Source organism: Myotis davidii, unplaced genomic scaffold (genome assembly GCF_000327345.1).
Source record: "Myotis davidii unplaced genomic scaffold, ASM32734v1 scaffold158, whole genome shotgun sequence".
In the NCBI taxonomy this organism is placed as follows: Eukaryota; Metazoa; Chordata; class Mammalia; order Chiroptera; family Vespertilionidae; genus Myotis; species Myotis davidii.
This window is the reverse complement of record NW_006289390.1, coordinates 297,397-321,695: the sequence shown is the minus strand read 5'-3', so window position 1 is coordinate 321,695 and position 24,299 is coordinate 297,397. Positions and strand designations below refer to the sequence as shown.

Genomic DNA, 24,299 nt, shown 5'->3' with positions numbered 1-24,299 from the left:
AAGAGTGTAAATGGTTTGTATTAGCTACAGTGAAAAAACTTATGCAATGGATAATAAAATGATTGTAGTAATGCTGATTATGAAAGAGTAATAAGTATTAATACTGAGTTTCTTTATTTCTGTATATTTTTTAAAATACCAATGCTGGTCTCATACCATCTTTCTGAATTATTGTGACTACAGTGTATATGGATTACTCTCCCAGATTAAGCCTTGCCCCTCCCAAAATCAGTTCTCTTCAGAGCAATTCCTTTTTCCTTTCAGTTTTTAAAACTCATCAATAGTTTCCCACTATCCTCAGAATGAAGTGAAAATTCTTTTGAGTCTTATTTTACTGGGTCTGTGCACCTCTTCAGCTTCACTTCTCATCCTCCAAGCACCTGCCTCCTCTACTCACAGGCTCACATTCCAGTTCTTTGCATAACACACTTCCTGCAGTTCTTTGAATGTATTCTACTCTCCTACTAATTTTTCAGGGAGGGCAGAGGCATGACTTCTCTAGAATCCTTATAAGACCCCCCCATCCCTCCTATGTATGTACAATCAAAGCATCATATTCTTCCCCTGTCAGAGCACTTGCCATATCATTAAATCATAATTACATGTTTAATTAATTTGGTTTCTCCCTCCAGACTTGGAGTTCTTAACATCTTTGATATAAAGAACCTATTTAACATACTGGTGAGGCCTGTAATTTCCTTCTCAAAACAATGTTTTCATTAAAAATGTTTTTAAACTAACTATATTTTTATTGATTTCAGAGAGTAAGGAAGAGGGAGAGAGAGAAAAAAAAAATCAATGATGAGAGAGAATCACTGATCGGCTGCCTCCTGCACACCCCTACTGGGGATCTAGCCCACAACCCAGGCATGTGCCCTTGACTGGAATCAAACCCTGGACCTTTCAGTCTGCAAGCTGATGCTCTATTCACTGAGCCAAACCAGCTAGGGCTCAAAACAGTATTTGTGAGTGCATAAGATAAATTACTTAGGGTAACATCAACAACCAAAAAGAGTTATACTGAAATACAATTTCAAAGTACTAAACCTAAATTTACAATATATTAATACACTTGCTTTATTATTAATGCATTAAGCAATAAAACTTAGTGGCATGTCAACAGCAAACAACTTAAGTCATGACAAGCAATATGGCATTTTAAGATATCTGCAACACTAAAAAGTGGTAGAAATTATCTGTGGGTTTTTTTAAATTTATTTTTTATTGTTGACAGTATTACAGATGTCATCCATAACCCTCCTCCCAATACCCCCCTACCCCACCTTCACCACACTATTATCTGTGTCCATGGGATCTTATACAATAAGGGGGTAATATGCAAATTGACTGTCACACCCTCACACAAGATGGCCGCCCCCATGTGGTCAAAGATGGCCACCCCCATGTGGTCACAAGATGGCCACCACAATGGCAGAGGAGGACAGTTAGGGGCGACCAGGCAAGCAGGGGAAGGCAGTTGGGGGTGACCAGACCTGCAGGGGAGGGCAGTTAGGGGCGACCAGGCCAGCAGGGGAGGGCAGTTGGGGGCAATTGTGTCGGCAGGGGAGCAATTACGTGTTAATCAGGCTGGCAAGGGAGTGGTTAGGGGTTGGTCAGGCTGACAGGCAGAAGTGGTTAGGGGCAATCAGGCAGGCAGGCAAGCGGTTGGGAGCCAGCAGTCCTGGATTGTGAGAGGGATGTCTGACTGCCGGTTTAGGGATCAGGCCTAAACCGGCAGTCAGACATCCCCCGAGGGTTCCCAGATTAGAGAGGGTGCAGGCTGGGCTGAGGGACACCAACCCCCAGTGCACAAATTTCGTACACTGGGCCTCTAGTATACATATATGTATAAAACTTCTTTGGTTAAGGGTGACAAAGTCACAGCAACTGCCAGTACTTCTGAGGCTTGTGGCCTATATATGAATAAATTTGATGCTAAATTTTAGTTATTGGTTAGGAAAAATAAAGATGTCATTTATTTCCCATACAAATTTCTGACTCCCCTCCTCTTATCCTAGATTAAAATCCCTGTACTAGAGTGTCAACTCCTTAAGGACAGACATCAGATCTATCTTGTCTGTCACTAAATCCCCAGTCTCTACCATGTAACCATATACCCGTAACTATATGTGCCAGTTCTTGTTCTAGGTGCTGAAGATAGAACTGTGGGTAATAAAACGAATGTGTCCTGAGCTTTTATTCCAACGGGAGGGGACAGCAGTGCCTAACGGATCAGACGCCCACATTGTTTGTTTGTGGGTGTCTATGTTTGCCTTTTGCTTTATCCTCTTTTAAGATCAATAAGTGCCTAGGAACACCTGCAGGAACAGTTTTTTTAAAAATCAGGTACTGAAGTTCTGAATTTACGTGGCTGACAATACACAGATCATTTGAAAATTGGGAGAGATCGTTATTACCTGTTAAAACACACATTTCCATAACTGCCTGCTGTATGTGGGTCTCCTTGATACACGGAATTTAATGCCTACATCTTCGTGTCCTTACTGAGATCCCATTGCTCCTGCCAAGCTCCTAACTTTTCAAGACAGAGATGTCACCCTGAGAAGATATGGCTCTGCTCCCAGCCCCCCCGCCGCCCCCCCCCCCCTCCGACCCAGCTTCAGCACTCTGGGTAGGAAAACTGTTGTGGTGTTCAGGCAGCACTTTGGGCATATCTCTGTTTTTGGACAGCTGACGGACAGGAGTGCAGTTATCTGCCTGTGTATTCACACCCTCGTTTGCCTTTCCCTAAATTAGGTGACCCCCTGTCTGCCAGACACACTGCTGTCTGAACTGAAACACTGCTCTCCAATTCCCCATGGGAAGGGAAACCTTACAGAGGCTTCCAAGTCTGAACACACTCATTCTTACTTCGTTAAGAATGTTTAAAGGTCAGTTTTAAGAGAGGTAGCAGAGTGTCTGCGTTTTAGGGCTCTCAAAACCCTCCCCAACCAGCGTTACCCGCACTTTTGAGCTCCCTGCTGCTGTATTCTATGGGAGAAATTCTTCGCAGGAAGAATTAGCAGGGACTGTGTCTAGATATGCCGATCCTAATACTTGGCCCGTGTCATCTGCCTTCTTCTATTTACCCTTGAGGAAGTGGTAGACAGGGTGTGTGTGGTACCCTGGCTACTGTCTATATATTTTAAAGTAAGGGAAAGGCACTGGCTTCAGATGTGCATGCAAGAGACTTTCTGGACCAACTCACACCTGCTTTGTCTAACCTAGGGCCCAGTGGAGGAGCAGCCCAGTCTTATCGACTCTCTGGGAGTTAGCTTAGTGCCCAGAGTATGGTAGTTGTCTATAAATGTTTTCTGAACTGAACCAAAGTGATTTTAATGAGATTTATTACTCTGTTGGCACAAGAACCTGTTTTATTTGTGCACCTTTGAGCACTTTTCCTTAAATAAGAGAATGAAGGGGAGCTTTGAGAGTGTGATATGACCTTGGCTGTACTGTTTAAAGTCTTAACACTTTGATTTTTCATACAAACAACAGAGATGATATGCAGCCTATCTTTGCATGTTGGATAAACTGGAACAGACCAGACCACATGCCTGTGGAGAACTTGTCAATTTAGTGTTTGTCTCCTGCTCTAGACTATAAACTATATTGAAAGTAGTGTCTTAACCCATTAAATCATATTTGTTGAACAAAACAATTTAGATAAGGATTTTCATTAAAAATTAAAATCAAACTGATAGATCCAAAAAATTATATGTATAACCATAAGTTGCCTCCCTCTTACCGATAACTGTTGGAAGAACTAAAGAAATATTTTCAGGTATGTTAAACTAATGTGTAGTAATTTAAAAAACTTACATTTAAAAATACAGATAATGAAAGAAAAATTTGATTAGGGAGATTAAACATATATCAAACTTATGATTAAGAGCTGTGTTAGTTTTTCCATATGAACAGGGCATATTTTATTCTTGAAAAGATATCTCTATAATGATTATGATATAAATACCCAAACATTTCAATTATAAGGTACAAGGATTGTGTTTTCATTAATAATGTCATTTTTTCTCTTTTAGGAACTCTGTAAAGAAATTAAACAAAATAAATTACACATTTGACTATGGCCATTCCCTTTGCAAATTACTATTTACGTATGAATATATTTAAAATATTTTAAAAATAAACTTCTAGATTTTGATACTGGTTTATTTCTTGTTTACTTTTTTTTCATATCTCACAGCCTGGTGTTGACTTTCATCCTACAAACCTAATACTGTTTTATTTATGCTTTTCATATGAGAAGATCTGAGTATAGTTTTGCTCTTTGGTAATCTATTTTTGTGTGTGTCTTTAACATATGGGATTTATAAATGAAAATTTAAAAGCATTCAGCTACCTAAGGGGAAAACTGCTGCTGCTTCAGTCTATTTTCATTTCATTTTTTAAAAACATATTTTATTGATTTTCCACAAAGAGGAAGAGAGAGGGATAGAGAGTTAGAAACATTGATCAGAGAGAAACACCGATCAGCTGCTTCCTGCACACATCCTACTGGGGATGTGCTCGCAACCAAGGTACATGCCCTTGACTGGAATTGAACATGGGACCTTTCAGTCCACAGGCCGAAACTCTATCCACTGAGCCAAACCAGTTAGGGCAGTCTACTTTCATTTTAATGTTAGATCAATTCCATGTGAACCAACTTTGTTACAAGACATTCCTTGGGAATCTCTTCAGCCTTCTACATCTCCTATGGATCACTGAGATACATTATTTTCTAAGCTTTAATGTTTTAGGTCATTAATGATATTGCTCAAGTGTAATTCATTTTCAAATTAAATTTCTAATATGAATTCCAAATGGATCTTCAACTGATCACAAAACTCCTATTGTTGTAGCATCTTTGGACTTCTAGCTGTATCATTTTCCTTCGTTCTTTATGAGGACAGATTCTGTATAAGCTGAGCCAGTCATCACTTTTGAACAGTTAAAAGGAGTACTGGGCGGCTAATCTTACTAAGAACAAGTTTTTGTGCAGATACATGATCCAGGCAGCTGAGAAGACTGGACAGGGATAGAACTCGGCACTCCAAGGCACATTCACTGATTGTTGAAGGAAAACATCACTAAGAACTTAGGAATGAAATGAAGACACACTCCCTTAACAATGATGATGGCAGCCTCATGTATATATTGAGTCTGTAAGATGGTTAACCTTTAAAATGTGAATTAGAAAAACAACCTCAGTGTCTCCTTCAGAAGCAAAGTGTGTGTGAAATGCACAAGCTTATTTTTTGACATCAAACAACAAAGCAGACTATACTTGAACCTGATATACATATTTATAAATATGAGCACATGTCACATATTTTCTCTTTAACACTATAGAAAATACCTTTAATTTGGCCACTGTCATTGATTTGAAAGGCAGCACTATAATTCATAATACAACTATATTACTATTTTTTGTTGGCTCAGACCAAACTGCCTCAGATATCGCCTATATTAAATGAGCCAACTTAGGGGAAAAACAAAACAAAGCAGCACACCCCTTAGACATGATCAGCAAGAAGGCCATCTGGCTGGACGCTCCCTCAGCACTTTCGGGGGTGGAACAGTGGAGCTCATCATCCAGCCAGTGGGCAGGACACTCACAGAGGCCACAGGATCTGCTGACACAGACACTGGGTGATAATGAACAGGGTAGAATGCGGTCAAGGTGAAGAGGGCTTTACAAAAGACCGCCAAGTTTCCTTGGGGTAGGAAGGCATGCAAATGATCAAGCCCCATAAAAAGTGAATGGAAGTACATGATTCCACATGCAGTGATCATCATGTCAACTTGCCTCTTCCAGGCTTAGGTTTTCTTGCCATCTTTGGATCTCAAAAAACCTCTTTAGATTCATCAAAGCATTAAATTTGAAGCATTAGTAATAATATGATAATTCTACTGCACCTTGCAAACCTGGAGTAAGGCCTGCAGGAACTGCTACATTTTTCAATTTAGAGCATTATATCTAATCCTTTTAGTTTCCTGGCTTGAGACAGAAAGGTGGAAAGTGATGGAAGAACAGTGCACAAGGGCATTAAGGTTCTATTAGGGATGCTTCATAATTTTTTCTAAATTCTTTGTACCTGACAGGACAATTTAAAGCTGGCATGAGAGCTATAGAGGTGGCATGTCATTTTTTGCAGAATGGGAGAAAATAACTAAGCTCATAGATCACCTGCTACCTGATGTCTAAAGTTGAGGGTGGATCATACATGAGCCTCTAGGGGCTGATGAAGCTACGGAGAATTTCCAGACAAAGCTTGGTAAAAAGATTTGTCCCAGAACCTTGGCACTGAATCACGGAAGCGTGACACACACGGATGGGCATTGGCTTCTATAATGGTAACAGATGTCTCTCTGACAGGTTAGCTAGAGAAAACAGTTTGTATAGTAAAAGGATGCAAAAAGGGAGACAGAATAAAGAAATTTGGAGAAGTTCCCACCCAGCCAGTGGTTCTCAGTCATGCAGGTGGAAGGAAAGAATGGTTTATCTTCTCTCAGATTTTGTTGGACAGTTTTGCATTTTGAAAAGCTAACAGCATTTCATAGCTGTGTGAGAATGATAGAAATAAATTCTGCATTTCCCCCTTTCCTTGCAGAAACATAAAGTCCCCTTGTGTGACTCAGGCTGCCTCGATCATCCATCAATGTTGCTGTCCACTCGGTTTTAAATAGGAGTGCTTCCGAAGAAGCGGCCTATTCTTCAAATTGACACTTAGGACTGTTAAGAATACCACAATGACTTCACTTAGCAATGTGTGTGTGTGTGTGTGTGTGTGTGTGTGTGTGTGTGTGTGTGTGTGTGTGTGCTGCTTCTTTTGGTTAGTAAAGTCACCCTGAGCAACAATGAAATTAAAGACATTCATTTACAGAACGTGCTTCTGAAAGCTTAAATTTCACCTGATCTGCTTAGAATATTAACTTCTGTTTTTAAGTCATGTCAACAGAAATGAGATAGCAGAATTTGATTTGTTGGAGTTGTAATGAGCCGGGGGAATGATTAACTCTAAAAGTTTCCCAGGTGTTGTGTGTGTGTGTGTGTGTGTGTGTGTGTGTGTGTGTGTGTGTTTTGTTTGTTTGTTTTGTTTTTTTAAAAAACGAGGCTGGAAGAAGTACAACTTCATGGCCACAGGCAAGTTAAGTAAGGGCCCTTCGTTCCACCATCCAAGTGAATTATGCTGCAAGAACACGGCAGGAGCAGTAGGACACACACACCCTGTCTCAGAACACTTGGAACGTTTGTTTAAGTGTGCATTTTACTTGCCATACATACGGCTGCAATTGGTGTTATGTTAGACCTGTACTAGATGAGTTCAGAGAAAATAAAAACCATTGGGGTTTGAGTCATCATGAAAAAATTCCTCAGAAGTCTGAGATATATTACAAACTTTGAACCGTGGGTAAGATGCTACCCTCAGTGGCCTTTTATAGTTGCAGCTCATCAGACTGGAAGCCTCTCACTATTTCTAGATCTATATTTCATCACATGAAGGAATTAACATCTTAATTGTCTTGCATGCCTTTTATACCTCCTTGGTCTTTGTCAATTCCATTTAATGATACTGCAAAGTTTATGTTCTTTGTATCCCAAAATGCTTACTTAGTTTTAGTCAGATTTTATCTTTAGAATGAGGGTAGTACATTTTAAATGCTTTCATCTACCTCTGTGTGGCCAGAAAGGTTTAATTCCCACATTTCATTGTAGATAAGTCAGTCCTAAACCCAAATTCCCTTTGACTCAAGAATTCATCATCCAACTTTCTTAGCATAATCTTCATGGCACTGCCTAGGCTTCATATGAATATATTGTTATCAGACTATGAGACTTTTCAAGGTTTTTAATAGATTGTTCTTATTTTAGTACCTGATTTCTAGTTTTTAATCCAACCAGTCTTGGAGATTCTGACAAACAGTGGGAAGCCTTTATTTTTCTACCATTTATTTGCATGGATATTTGCAGCTGCTATGGAAAGTAATAGTGATGTTGCAGAAATATCTTAATCCTATTAATTTTAGAACCTTCACATAGAGTTTAATGGGTTGGTTTAGTAGATTTTAATATCATTTATTTTTAATTAACTTTTTTATTTAGAGAGGAAGGGAGAGAAGAAGAGAGAGGGAAAGAAAGAGAGAAAAAGAGTGTGTGTGAGAGAGAGACATCAATTGGTTGCCTCCCACATGCACTCAGACTGGGGGATCGAACTAACAACTTGAGTATGTGACCTGACTGGGAATCGAATCTGCCACCTTTCAGTGTTTGGGACAATGCTCCAACCCACCGAGCCACACCAGCAGGACCCAATGACATTTTTAAATCTAACTTATTGTAATTTCTAAAATGATAGTTTGGCAGGTAGTCATTCAATTTCAATTTTTAAATCAAACATTATTTTATTTTAGCAATAGTATTTAGCATTATGTTATTGATCAAACATGACTCATTCCATGTGTTTTTCTTTCTTTGATTTGGGGGTAGAATTTCCTTTTTGTAATTGAAAATCAGTCTACTCCAATTCATTAAATAGAAACAGATTATAGTAAAGATGTTCTATTCAGTGCTAATGTAAATAAAACATAATAAAATTAAAAACCCCAAACTAGGGATACTGTCACAAGTCATCTTTTTATTCTACAAATAATACTTAAGCAACATTTAAAAATATGAAACTTGCATAGTATCAATAATACTTGCATAATTCTCCTAGTGTTCATCAACTTTCCTGTTTCTTATGTACAGAATTCTTCACCTTTTCTAGATTGTCTTCTGTTGTTTATATAATGATTCCCTGGCCTTAGATTTCTCTCTCTGACTACAGGGACAATGTTTCATGCTTTATGTATACATCAGCCTAACACAGCACTACACAAACAATGCGGCTCTAAGCACTTTTAATTGGGAGAAAATAATCACCACTGCTCATTTACTATGGTAGCTCAGAGTTCCACTATACAGCTTTATATAATCACCTATTAATTATTTTGAGTATGAGCTTATCCGAGAGGCCCATGCCTTTACACCCAGAAAAATAGATTTTGAAACGTTAGGAAATGAACTGAGGTCGGTATTCAATTAATCAATTGTCTTTGGCTTGTGTTACAGTCTCTGCTCTTCACCAGGGCGGCAGGCATGGAGATCACTGTAATGTTTAAAGTGTGCACTGGGGAAAAGAGTGCTTTTCAGCTGTTTTCTGAGAAGAAACTGGAAGAGTCAGAAACAATGTGCCTGTCTCCGCCGGGGGGAGGGTTGGCTCCGGTAGCTTTCTGGTTACCTCCAAAATGGAGGCGATTTCTCTCTGCGTGAGCGGGTCCATTTCTCTCTTCTGAAACTCCACGATGCCCCATAGCAGCATGTTTAAGTCCAATTCACAGTGGAATTGCTCGTGGTTCAATTAAAACCACTGTTTTGTAGATTGAAGATTCTAACAGAGCTACTCCTGCAGAGTAATAGCAACATTACTTTTAAGCTTACCTTACAAAAAAAAAGCAACAGAACCTCATTTAATAAAAGACCTTGCCTGTGGGCAAGATTTTTTACTCCTACTGAATTAGAAGAGAAAGGCTAGAGTAGGCACTTTATCTTATTTATAGTTTAATCCTCAGAATCCAGTCCATGGGACATCAGCACATGACCATATTTGGTTAAATGAATTAATGAATATTATACTCCAGTCTTGGATTCTGTTTAATGTACTATTTTTTTTTTTACTTAAAAATGTCACATGAAGATAAATTTATCATAATAAATATAAATGTTTCACAAATCAATAATATAATGAAAAGTAAAATCTACATTGCTCAAACGATTAGACTTTGAAATTTGTTACAATGAATGAACCTAAAAAGAAACAATTTAATGTCTTACTTCCATCATGACTCAAAATGAAAGATTATAATAAAAGATTCAACCCAATGATGTGTTCTTAAGTGTCACAATGAGGGCATTTATGTTTCAAAGCATTGTCAGAAATTGCTGGTGAACAGCAGCCATTTCATTCCAGGCATGCCCAGCACCTTTATCCCTGTCAACTGAGATCAGTGACAAGAGTTCTCCCTATTTCCTTTACTTTCATTCATCTGATTTAGTACTAGAGTAAAAACAGATAGCCATTAAGAGAAGTCAGCTATGAGATGTTAAATATGAAACAAATGACTTTTTGTTGTCATATAACCTTAAAGATATGAGCATGACTTGAGTCATAATGTAAGTTTCTCATGGGAAGTTATATATAATGTGAACAATACCTACAGTGTAAGATATTGCAAGACTAGTTCATGCTTTGGGAATGTCTGATGTTGATTAGACACAACTTTCTAAAAAGCAAGTTATGTCCCATTGGTATTTAATAAATTAAATCAATCTCAGTTAATGTTCTATTTGCTTATATTTTGAAAATTCTTTCCTTTTGCAATATCTTGCTTTTTCTCCATTTGATATTAGTAACAAGCTTTATTGCCTTTCAGACTGATATGATTGATCTATCTAGTAACAATAATTTATACATATATATGCATACTTTATATGTACACACAAAACACTTAAAAACATGTATAGGTGTTCTGTCACCTCATTTATTTCTCACTCAAATGAATACATTTTGAATTTGAAAACGAATAAATCGAATCTTAGAAAGAGTAGTTAATTTCCCTGATTACCTGAGCCCCAGTATCTTTTAGAATGTAATAGCAAGAACATGGATTTTGGAGGCAGACTTGCCTGGGTTTGAATTCTGGCACATGGCTGTGTTGGGGTACCAAATGTGTTGATTTATATAAAGCATTTAGACAGTAGCTAGAATATTAAGTATGGGATCAATACATGTTAGTTTTTATTATTTCTTTAGTGTTTCCCAAAATATGGTATCCAGATCCATCTGGGGTGCCTGAGAATGCAGATGCCGCGGCCCCACCCTCTACCCACTGAATCAGAATCAAAGTCTTTCCAAGAAGTGATGCTGACCTTTTAAAAATTAGTTTTTCCTTGCAAAAGAGGTCATATTCTTTTTAACAAGTCTTTTTTTTAATAACATAAATCTTATTTATACCAGAAAAATGAGTATGGTTAGACCTTCAATTGCAAGAAAAACTTATACTAGTAAAATTTAAAATTGGCATAACTTACCAACAGACAATTTATATTTTCTGTGCTATGGTAGAGAAGATGATTTGAACAACAACAAAAAAATCATTTCAAGAAGCCTGAGCCAATCCCCATTATTTACTGAAGAGCTCACACTCATTCAGTACATGCTGACTGATGATCATACATGCCTCGTACTGTGCTACTTACCAGGCTTACAAATATGAGTACGATGAGCAGACTCCTGTACTCGTGCCATGTAAACATGAAATGCTCATATTTAAGAATTAATGTTGAAATAAGTGTTTTATTAATAAAATTTAATTTTAATAGCTATTGATCTAGCTTGTATGTAAATTATAGAAATGTTGAGATTCTACAGGAAATGATTTAAAACCTCATTTAAATTAATCCTGATTACAAAACCATCAAATTGTTTTGCAATGGATTTTCTTAAACAACATAAGGGTACATTTATGTCACTAATAATGACAACTATAGCTTACACTGTGTTTACGAAGACTCAGGCACTGTTCTAAGCATTTTTTCATAGATGGACTCAATTAATTTTCCAAAACATGAGGAAGGTAGTATTATTGTTTCTATTTGTCATGTGAGGCTGAGGTACAGGCAGAGGAGAAGCCCAAGGTCAGGCAGATATAGAAGCTAAAGTCAGGATGTAATCCAGGGAGACTTGCATTTAAGTCCACTGTGCTCTAATAATTTTGTTACATCTAATCAGCATTTAAATGATTTATCTGTTTCAATGTAGCTAGTGATGTGAAGCTAGATGCTGGTGCATTTTCTTAGATTAATTTTGTCTTTTGACTCTATACCTTAGAGTTTCAATTATGTAATAGACTGGTAAGATTTTTAATTCTTCACAGAAATACACACACATGCACACACACACACACAAACACACAACCAGAAGCTGTGTTCACTCTTCTTACTTCAAGATCTGATATATTTTGAATAGCACAATTCAGAAAATATTTTAACACTATGTCAGAACAAAAGGCATACAGTATATTTTAAAATTTTGACTATCAGGAAGAAACATATGGATGAAAAAGGAAGCTTTGCAACATTTCTGATGAGCAGCTGTTCTAGTTGGTTGAATCCTTCCTTAGGGTGGCCGTTTCTGAGTCTGTGTACTTCTGCACTGGCATTATGCTTCCTCTGAAAGGAATTCAGAATTATCCAAATGAATGGAAAGAGATCTATCTGTGTGCAATTGGATAATTCCCAGTGCAACAGCTGTGTGGGGCTGACTGAAAGTGACTCTGGAAACAAGATTGTGTGACTTTGTGTTCCCTTAATTTTGTATTTAAACTTTTCCAAGTGTTTGGGAACAGCATACATTAAATTGTTCATATTAGATGAGCTCAAAATGCTTTGTAATCCACAACAGTATTAAAACTAATCTTACCTAATAATAAACAAACATGTAAATTGACCTTCCCTCCACTAGACTCACCAGCCAATCAGGAGAGTATGCAAATTAACCCAACAAATTCAGTGGTTAATTTGCAGATGTAGGGGCAAAGCAGCGGAGCAAAGACTGAAGGCTCCGGCTGGAGCAGCGATGACTGAGCAAAGACCTGGGTCCCGGGTGCTGAAAGAAAACCGGTGCCGGCAGCCAGGGAAAGGGAAGGCCTATTGCATGAATCTCTTCATGCAACGGGCCTCTATATATATTAGAGGCCCGATGCATGAAATCCATGCAAGGGGCTGGGCCCTTGCAGCTGTGGTAGCTTTCCCTGGAAGCCCCAGCTTAGTCCAGAAGGACATCTGGTCTAATTAGCATATTATGCTATATATATATATATTTTTTTTTTGGAAAAAAGACTATAAAATACATTTCTCCCTGTAATTTACTCTTCATTTCCCCCCCCAAAGAAGTACAGCATTATAAAGGTAACAGCATAAGATTTAGTGTGAAAAGATCTCAATTTTAAACCAATTTCTAACTAAAGTGAACAAAGATTTTATTCAGCAGCCTATGAGCCAGGTATTGAGTTGCATATTGATATTTACATTTGTTATTTCACTTAGTCCTCAGCTATACCTGACTAACGAGCCAGTAAGTACCAACGTCAGAACTCAAACCTGAGCTAGTTTTGTTTGAACCCTAAGCCCTTTGACCTTTCCATAGCACATTAGCTGTTGCATACGTATATCCCTTTCCATTCATCCCTTTCCATAATTCTGAATTCATCTCAGAGGTGCAGAAGCACACAGACTCAGCAAAGGATTCAACCAACCTGAACAGCTGCTCATCAGAAATGTTGCAAAGCTTCCTTTTTCATCCATATGTTTCTTTCTGGCAAAATTTCAAAATGTATTGGGTGTCTTTTGTTAACAGCCACACCAGGCATGCATTAGAGGAGAAGTGGGAGTTCCTTGGTGTGATCTGAGAAAGACACAAAGACCTACCTACACTAGTGCTAAATCCATACCCCTTCTACACTGGACTCAGTCTTCAAGTTAAATTAATGTTTCTCAAACTTGAGAAATCACAGATTCAAAAGATTACCTTCTGACCTCCGAGACCTTGCATTCTAATGTGAGAAACACCAGTTTAAAACTAAACCTCTATCTTTCTTTATAAAGTTTGACACCGATATAATGGAGAATAAGAATTCACAAGTTGACCAAAACACTGAAATCACCCACTACTTGATTATAAGTTGATATCTAGGAAGGCTTTATTAATTTCTGTCATTATTCCTGAAATAAAAGAACACATTTTAAAAGTCACAAAAACTTGAGGACTTTTTACTATAAAGACTTGAGAATATTTTAGTATGTAAACATTGGGATTTGGGATTTTGTTTCTAATAATTATGTTAATATCATTACATATCTTGGCAGATTATATATTGAATCAGAATCATCCATTAAAAAGTTAGCACTGATTAACTTGTGAGATTAATCAGTAAGGACCTAGAATGCTCCTGAGGTAATGAAGCATAGGCCCAATGGATTTCCCTGTGGGGCAGATGTCTAGACTCTGCAGGTCAAGGGTTATGGATATAGGAGCTGATAAGAGAACTCAGACCCAGATACACTTCTTGTTACCTGATTATAACAGGTCTTCAGTTCACCAATGGGGACAGTTTGCAAGCTTTCACCTATCATTTGGAAAACACCATGAATTTCCTATGTATCTTCTGCTTCATATTTGTTAGTTTTACAACTAGAGGCCCAGTGCACAGAGTTTGTCCCTAATGCTTGCCAGATTCTGGCTGGGCCCTTCCTTTATTCCATGCTGACTGCTGGTGGTCAGTGCATGTCATAGCAAGCAATTGAACTCCAGGTTGGTTGAACTCCTGAGGGAACATTTTGCATATTAGGCTTTTATACATATAGACTAGAGGCCCGGTGCACAAAACTTTGTGCACTCAGTGGGGTCCCTCAGCCTGGTCTGTGCCCTCTTGCAGTCTGGGACCCCTCGGGAATGTCCACCTGATGGCTTAGACCCGCTCCCTGGGGGACCGGACATAAGGTGGCAGTCAGGCATCCCTCTGGCAGCCCAGGACCTCTCAGTGGATGTCCACTTGCCAACATGGAGCAGGCCTAAGCTGCAGTTGAACATCCTTAGTGCTGCTGAGGAGGCGGGAGAGAGTCCCGCCACCACTGCTGTGCTGGCAGCCGTCAGCCTGGCTTATGGCTGAACAGAGCTCCCCCTGTGGGAGAGCACTGACCACCAGGGGGGGAGCTCCTGCATTGAGTGTCTGCCCCCTGGTGGTCAGTGTGTGTCATAGTGACCAGTCATTCCCAGTCGTTCTGCTGTTAGGGTCAATTTGCATATTACCCTTTTATTATATAGGAATAGAGACTTGGTGCATGGGTGGGGGCCGGCTGGTTTGTCCTGAAGGGTGTCTTGGATCAGGGTGGGGGTCCTGCTGGGATGCTTTGCCAGCCTGGGTGAGGGGATGAGGGCTGTTTTCAGACTAGCCACATCCCCTTCAGGGTGGGGTCCCTACTAGTGTGCCTGGCCAGCCTGGGTAAGGGACTGATGGCTATTTGTAGGCTGGTCAAGCCTCCCAGTGGGGACCCTCACCCCATGGGGGTTGGGCCAGCTTGGGTGAGGGGATGAGGGCTGTTTTCAGGCTGGCCACAGCCCTTTCAGAGTGTGTAGGGGGGTCCTGCTGGGTCAGGGTGTGTGTGGGGGTCCTGCCGGGGTGCCTTACCAGCCTGGGTGAGGGGCTGATGGCCTTTTTCAGGCTGGCCATGCCTCTTAGCGACCCAAGCTCCCAGCCTCTCCTTTTTTTCTTTCTTTCTTTTTTGGAAGCAGGTATCTGGGATTTATTTATCTTCTATAATAGAAACTTTGTAGCCTTGAGTGGAGTCCAGGGTGGGCCAGGGCAAGAGGGAAGCTTGGCTTCCTCCATCGTCGGGGGCAACCCAAGCCTCCTGCTCGCTCCAGCTCTGTGGCCTCCACCATCTTAGTTGGATTAATTTGCATAATCGCTCCTGACTAGTGGGCATGGCTTGTGGGCATGGCTTGAGCATATCGGAGGGATGGTTAATTTGCATGTTTCTCTTTTATTATATAGGATTAACAAGAGTGTACTATCTCCTCTTTAAGCAAAATTCCTTTAAAAGCCCACTATCCTTGTGTTAAGTATAGAATAAACAAATCTGCAGAGAAGAAATGAATGCCTCCTTTTTGTAGGGTAGGGGGATATTCTTTTTATCATCATTCTTTCTAGGTTACCTGGGTAGGCTTTTCCTTTGAGTTCACTAGAGCTTTAAAGTAAGCAGGAATTACACTGTGTATTATTGCCCAACTGATTCTTTTGGGGATTATAAGTGATTTTTAAAAGAACAGTGACTAAAGGTGAACGGATTAAGTAAAAAAAAAAAAAAGACAATCTCATAGACAGACAAAAAGATAAATAAAAGAAATGTGAATTGAATTAAACGTATAAAGGGAAATAATATCAATACAAAATAGTTGTTTCTGTCTCTAGAAACTAAAACAAATTCCTTTTATTGTTTTTTTTTTTATTGATTTTTTACAGAGAGGAAGGGAGAGAGATAGAGAGTTAGAAACATCGATGAGAGAGAAACATCGATTAGCTGCCTCCTGCACATCTCCTACTAGGGATGTGCCCGCAACCCAGGTACATGCCCTTGACCGGAATCGAACCCGGGACCTTTCAGTCCACAGGCCAACGCTCTATCCACTGAGCCAAACCGGTTTCGGCTATTGTTTTGTTTTTTTTGTTAATCCTCCCCAGAGAATTTTTTCCCCATTGATGTTTAGAGAAAGTGGAAGGGGGTGGACAGAGAGAGAGAGAGAGAGAGATCAATGTGAAAGAGATACGTCAATTGGTTTACTCCTGCACGTGCCCCAACTAGGGCCATAGATTGAACCTGCAACCCAGGTTTGTGCCCTTGACCAAGAATCCAACTTGTGACCCTTTGATGTGTGGAGCCACACTCTAACCATTGAGTACACTGGCCAGGGCTAGGCACTAAAACTAATTCTACACAGAGGCACCGACTTCTACTTTTCATGAACAACTAAATAATCACCAATATAAAATGAAATTAACCCTGAAATATGGGGGGAGAAAGGTATGCAATTTGCTTTTCTAGAAAGTTAATTTCTGATAAAAACAAAATGTAAACTCTAACTAATGGAAATGAAAGAAACTGTAGTAAGTATGTATGAATAAAGGCTGTAGCAGAATCAGGAGATCTATAGCTAAGATGTTCTTTTACAGTAAGGGCAGCACTGTGTGATGGCTTCGCAGGTGATAAGACGGTCCCGTAGAAGAGTCCAGGATAACAACATAATGATGAAAGGGGCCATGGGGTGGGGTTCAGGGTGGGGAACAGATATCATGTCTGACTAATGTTAATGTTTCCAAAGGGTTTGTGGAAAGCATTAAATTTAGAAAAGATAAATGCCAATTAAAAAAATTCCTAAAATGTGGCTCCTCTGGCTGGTGAGGGTGGGCTGCTCCTCAGATGGGGGTGGGCTACACAATGGAATACTACACTGCTGTAAAAAGGAAGAAACTCCTACAATTTACAACAGCATGGATGGACTTGGAGAGCATTATGCTAAGCGAAATAAGCCAGTCAGAGAAAGATAAATATCACATGATCTCACTCATTTGTGGAATATAATGAACAATATAAACTGATGATCAAAAACAGATCCAGAGACAGAGAAGCATCAATCAGACGGTCCAACCTCAGAGGGAAGGTAGGAGAGGGGGGGGAAGGGGGAGAGATCAACCAAAGGACTTGTGTGCATGCATATAAGCATAACCAATGGACACAGACACCAGGGTGGTGAGAGCATGAGCGGGAGTGTGTAGGGGGGTGGGGGTGGGGTAAGGACATATATGTAATACCTTAATCAATAAAAAAAATTAAAATTAAAAAAATTCACAAATGAAATCAGTACAAAGACCAGCAGTTGTTAGCAATCTGAATATTCATTGAACATTGAAACTGATTGAAAAATAAAATCATTTTCTTGTCCTTTATTGTTTTATCTTGAGTCAAACTGAATGGCTATAGATGCCATGAATTAGATAATGTTGACATGAATTAGGGGTTAAACTTTCAGTTGCTATATGTGGTTGTGAAAAATAAAGGTGTGACGAAGAAGTATCCTGTTTTTCTTTGTCATTTTACACTGTTCAAATCTGTAGAAATAGGATGCTCAAATTTTTGGAAGGCCTGCAATAAATGCTAGTGTTCTGAGTATACTAAGTTCCTGCAGACTAAAGTGCATACTTTTCCATTATTGAATATGATTATACTTATTTTTCTCTTTATTTCATCTTATAAGACTTTAGTAGAAATTAATACATTTATGTGGAAATAATAACCAAAAAAAGACATTACTCCTAGTGAGGCTTTAAACTTTCAACAATAACAATTTTTGCCTTCAGTTTATATTACATTAATCTTGAAATATTTATAGTTTTGTCCTTTCTGTGGTATACAATGCCTAAAAATGAAATAAGATTCAAATATCTGTGTGTGACACAATGTGAGCTAAATTTATTTTATAGTAGAGTGGAGAACCCGTGAATTGGTCTTCATGACTGTAGATCTTATTGACAGAAATAGATACTATAGAGTTTGTGATGTGAAAAATATCCCCACCCTACAAAATAGAAGTTATAAATAACCCATTTATTAGATTTTCAGATATTCTAGGTTCCTGGAATATTTCATGTTTCTGTTATTCAAATCTATTGCTTTTCTTCAAACAACAGAGCCTCTGTCACACATCAATCATAAAGATATTCCATGACCTTGGGCATTTTTCCCAGTTCCTGGTAGGTAATAAAGTGCATATTCCCAACAATCAAATTGTGGATAATAAAAGCTGAAAGGCTTTAAAGTAAAGGGGACAACTACACACAAAGAGACCCTGTCACAGGGCAGATGAGAGGCACTCATCTCTTTGAGGACTAGCCATTGCTCTCAAATGCCATTATTGGAAGACTTTTACTCTTCTAAGCAATTCCTTGAGTCAGTTGATGACCCATTGAAAACCGACATTCTATAGCTTTCAAAAAAGTGCTATTGAATTGAAGGGCATACCCATAAATGGGAGCTATTCTATATAAATGTGAATATTCTTCTTCTATGGAAAGCTTACTATGATCATATAAATGCAGTATGAGCTATAACCTATATACACTGCAACAGTGATGGGGTTTTTATGTTTGACTGATATTCTTACATATCTTCCTTTTACTTAGTGTTTTAAAAGTTTTACTGATATCCACTTAATAAAACTGTAAAGACATTTGTCAAACATTTGCATACCTTTGTCTTTAGGAATTTTGGCATAGCACACAGTGATTTTCTTTCCCAGGAACTTATGTTGAAACTAGAGGTCCTGTGCATGAAATTTGTGCACTTGGGTGGGAGGGTCCCTCAACCCAGCCTACACCCTCTAGCAGTCCAGGAGCCCTTGGGGGATGTCCGACTGACGGCTTAGGCCTGCTCCTCATGGAGCAGGCCTAAGCCGTCAGTCGGACATCCTTAACACTGCTGCAGAGGCAGGAGAGGCTCCTGCTCCTGCCACCTCACTCACCAGCCATAAGGCCGGCTCAGGGATTCTGGCTGAGTGGTGCTACCCTCATAGGAGTGCACTGACCACCAAGGGACAGCTCCTGGATTGAGGGTCTGCTCCCTGGTGGTCAGTGTGCATCATAGCAACCAGTCGTTCCACCGTTTGGTCCATTTGTATATTAGCCTTTTACTATATAGGATAATGTTAGGTAACAAAAAACAGAAGGCTTTTAAAGCCATGAGTGACAACTACACAAGCAGATTCCCCTGTCCAAACAGAATTCCTTACCAAATATGGGCCCCAATTGAATTCTATTTGCTAGACATTTTGAATGAAAACTAAGAGGAGCCAATTTATTTCACTCTGCCTTAGTCTCTGGAGCAACTATCTTTCACTTCCCTTTGAAATGGGAGGAACTATGTTTAAAAACATGAATGAAGCAGACGAGCATCCAACCTGGCCTGGTGGATTTCAGTTCCTGATCCCTTTCCCTTCCTAAAACCTCTCTGTATTCTGCTCCTTGGGACCCATAAACACCCTTTTATGCTAACTGCAGTAGGTTTCTGTTGCTTTCAAGGGAAGAGTTAGAAAAATGAAGACTTTTGGAATCATGTACATCCATTTTCCCTTTGATTAAAAGGAGTGAAATGAATTGCTCCCACTTTAATATATGGAATGGGCTCTCAAGGCTCTCCCCTCTCTCATGTCTCCACAAACTTAGGCTTCATCCCAATGGTATTTGAATCATAACTTTTCAAAAATGTATTCTTTGAATAAAGTGTTATTTTGGGCTCCATTCAAACAACTTTGAATATTTTTTGATTAGTCACTGATTAATGTTTATATCACATAAATATAGCTTTTATTTACATAAAATATGAGAATATGAGGCAAGATATACACATATTAAATAGAATGTTTCACTTTCATGGGGAGAGAAACACTCTAGTCCTGTCACTTGCTTGCAATTATTGGATTATTTCATAGATTATTCCATGTCAGTAAACACTTCCAACTAACTGTAGCATATAACTAAGTGGCCATTTAAAAAAGCTTGTACTTTGAAAGAATATAGTCTTAAATTTATTATGTACTACCTCTCTTTCTTTTAAAAATTATTTTTTCTCATAATAAGGGCAATATATACTCACTGAAGAACAATTGTAAAATAAAGATAAATACAAAGAAAAAAATTAAAATCACCTATAATTTTAATTCCAAAAACAAACACCTTTAATGATGTTAAGGACGTGGTTTTCATGTATAACATGCTTATGTGTGTGTGAGTGTGTGTGTCTGAGTGTGTTTACAGGCTTAGTGTTGGCTGGCACTAAGGCCTCCAACTGCTCTGCCTGGATGAGACACGGTGCCATGGGAGCAGGGCCAAGACAACCCCTTGCTAAACTCTTGGTAGTTGATATGTCCAAAATAAGATTTGAGATTAGAGACACTTTGTAGGAGAAGTGGCAGTAATTATTGTTTTAAACCAATAGTGCTCCATATTACCTCTCTGCACGACCCCAGGCCTTTAAGTGATGTCTATTCACAAGTATTTCATTAGAATGGAGTTTCACATCTGGCTGTCTACCATGGTGGGGAAAGGATGGCATGTTGAATGCAGAAGCCAGGAAATTCTCAAGGTTCTGGGCTTTTTCTTTTTTCATATATATATATTTTATTTCAGAGAGGAAAGGAGAGGAAGAGAGAGATAGAAACACAATGATGAGAGAAAAATCATTGATTGACTGCCTCCTGCACACCCCCTACTGGGGGTTGAGCCTGCAAACCGGGCCTGTGCCCTTTGACGGGAATCAAACTCAGGGCCCTTCAATCTGCAGGTTGATGCTCTATCCACTGAGCCAAACCTGCTAGTGCAAGGTTCTAGGTTTCCTAAATAATCATTTAGACTTTCAAAACCAAGGACATTTTATGTAGCCTTCTGGTACCAGAGAGAGTCTAGTTGATATCTGAGGTGTATATGTTGGTGAGTATCACTATGTGCATGGCATTCTGCTAAACAGTTTACATGAATTATCTCACTGAATTTCCATAAAATCCTGAGGTTAATGGTAGAACTCAAATGCAGATATATGCTATCTTGTTTAAAAGTCTCTCTCTTTACCATCGATCAGTTATCTACACACACACACACACACACACACACAAACACACACACAAACACACATACACACACACACATATATCCTATATAATAAAAGCCTAATATGCAAATTGTCCCCTTGGGTGCTTGTTCGACCTGGAGTTTGTCCACTTGCTATGATGTGCACTGACCACCAGGGGGTGGAGTGGAACATGGCTGGTGCCAGCAACAGGGTGCTGGCAGAGGGCAGCAGTGGTGGCACTGCTGTCCCCGATGGGCCCCCACGAGAGCGGACTGCGGCAGGATGGGGGAGTAGGTGAGAAGGCAGTATCAGGCCAAGGTGGGTGAGTTCAGGGGCCTGATTGCCCTGCCTATCGCTCAGCAGATGGCGACCAGCGACAGTGGTTGCGGGGCTGCTGCCTGGCTCCCAGGCACTGAGAGAGCCGAGTGGGGGACCTGGCCCCGATTAATCGCCCCACAGGTGGGATGGTGGGACAGGTGAGGGGGAGGCACCAGGCCAAGGCAGGGTGCCAGGCGGGGCTGCAGGGCGGTGAGGTTGGGGGTGTGAGCTGGGGCCCGACCCCTGCAGGCTACACCAAAGCGCCCCACCCATGCACAAATTTGTGCACTGGGCCTCTAGTGTACATACATACATACATACATACATACATGCATATATACGTATATAAATATATACATATATATATACATACTAGTGGCTCAGTGCATGAAATTAGTGCACAGGGGTGGGGGGTCGCTCAACTTGACCTGCACCCTGTCCAATTTAGGATCCCTCTGGTAATCCAGAACCACTGGCTCCTAAGCACTCACCTGCCTGCCTGATGCCCTCAACTGCTCTCTTTCCTGCCTGATGCCCCTAACTGCTCTCCCCTCCTCATCTGATCTCCCCAACTGCCTATGTGCTCTCCCTTTCTTTCCACGCTTTCAGACTCCAGAGCAAGAGTGCTGAGAACTCTCTGCAGAGGCCCCGCCCCCATCCTAAAGACCCCACTCAGGGCCGAGCAGTGCCTGGAGCCTGCACCCACTTCCTCCGGGTGGCGGGGGCATGGGTGGGGGGTGGGCTGCCTCGGCTGTCCTGAAGCCCCCTTACAGCATCATGTCCCAGTGGAGCAAGTCCCCGCCCCTGTCCCTGCCCACCATTTCCTGAACATGTGCACCTTTGACTGGTCATGACAGACACCTTTAGGACCAAATAGCATATTATTTCTTTACATATGTGGATATACATATAAATATATCACAAGAATATACTGGATTTCCAATTTATTTTTCTTTCTTTCTTTCTTTCTTTCTTTATTTTTTAAATATATTTTATTGATTTTTTACAGAGAGGAAGGGAGAGAGACAGAGAGTCAGAAACATCGATGAGAGAGAAACATCAATCAGCCGCCTCCTGCACATCTCCCACTGGGGATGCGTCCACTACCCAGGCACACGCCCCTGACCGGAACCGAACCAGGGACCCTTCAGTCCACAGGCCGACGCTCCATCCACTGAGCCAAACCAGTTTCGGCTATTTTTCTTTATTAATGTTGAGACAAGTTTGATAAATTCTATTTTTTCTTGTACTCATTTTTTATTTGCAAAACTTTTACAAAAAGTAGAAAAATAAATATTTTGTCGGGTCTGAGTTTGACAATTCACACCCATAAATATATAAATAGTGGGTGGGAGTCAATAAATTACAAAAAGGGAGGGCATACATAAATACAATCCAAGAGGCTGGGACAGGTTGCAGGTGGGTGTCAGGGTCAGGCACACAGGTCTCCAGCGGCCACACATCTCAGGTCACGGGTGAGGAGGCGGAAGAGGTTCAATGTGACAGAGGCTTCAAGGCAGCCCTGGGATTCCTTCTTCCCGGCCTCCCAGAGGCGATGCAGCCATTGGCGGAGGAGGCCCCGGGGCCTGGGGCCTGCTGTGGCCTGAGCTGGGGCACAGGCCTGAAGCTTGGAGTGGATGTGGTGCAGCGTGTGCAGGGGCTGGTCCAGGATGTCCCCCAGGGTCGAGTTCTTCAAGGTCCCCAGGACCTTCAGTGTCAGGGCCAGCTCAGCCTCCAAGGCCACAGGGCGCTCCCACACCTGCAGCTGCCTCAGGTCCCGGGTCCTGGGGAGTGGGCGGGAGCCGCAGCTCCAGTTCTTAAGCAGGAGCGACTCTTCCAGGGCGTCCTTGACCCTCTTGAAGGCCTTCATCTCTTGTGGCGACAGAGACTTGAACTGGCCCATGTGGCAGCCCCTTGCACCCAGGTGGGTGCTGGGGGGCGTAGAGGCAGGAGCTGCTTTTTTCTGGGTCTCAGCCTTCTGCTCTGTCTGGATCTCTGAACTTGCAGCACTGCTGAGATGTAATTCTGCAGAGCTCCATGGTGCAGCTTTTAGCCTGGACAGAGGGGCAATCCCACCTGATGTAGGAAAAGTGAAAAGTCACCTGCCACTAGGGGAGCTCCAGGCTGGGGAAGTCCAGCCCATGCAGGGGTGGACCTTGAGCCAGGTGAGCAGCTGAAGTGAAAGGGAAAATGAAACAGCCTCTGATTCACTTACAGAAGGTGAGGTCATAAGAGGAATCTCAGGATATGGGCAGCCCCAGCCCCACAAAGAGGGGTCACAGTGTCCTGCTGGTTAGGGGACATAGAGATTTGCCTTCCTGCAGGATACCCCAGAGCAGGGAGAGGAGAAGAAAGGCACCTCTAGGGTAGTTGCCATAAAGAACCTGGAACTTCCAAGAGAGAGGCTGTTAGGGGAGGGGAGAAGAGGAAGGGAGAAGGCTGCTGGGAGGGTCGGGGAGAGTGTCAGAAAGGCAAAGCAGCCTGGAGTTAAGAGGAGACCAGGTCCTCCCTCCCTTCCCCACCCAGCACTGAGAGAAGAAGAAGGGGAGGAGGGCAACTTGACAAACATCTTTAATTGTCCAGATGCAGCAGGACCCAGGGATAGGAGGCTCTGCTGGGAAGTGAGGTGTGGCCAAGGACTTCAAAGGATCCTGCTCAGTGTGTGACAAATGCTTTCATTCATTCATTCATCACTCAAAAC

General features: G+C 40.8%; 2 protein-coding genes across 8 annotated transcripts in view; both read right to left on the bottom strand.

Moving 5' to 3' along the window:
• Positions 1–24,299, bottom strand: part of GRIA4 (glutamate ionotropic receptor AMPA type subunit 4) — a 417,768-nt gene that overhangs the window by 210,560 nt on the left and 182,909 nt on the right. The window lies entirely within an intron of this gene.
• Positions 22,907–24,299, bottom strand: part of LOC102774772 (interferon lambda-3) — a 17,479-nt gene continuing 16,086 nt past the window's right edge. The window contains exon 2 of the mRNA XM_006761471.2: positions 22,907–23,652. Within this exon, the coding sequence (XP_006761534.1) occupies positions 23,031–23,652 (622 nt within the window). The 3' untranslated portion in view covers positions 22,907–23,030. The remainder of the gene's footprint in view (positions 23,653–24,299) is intronic.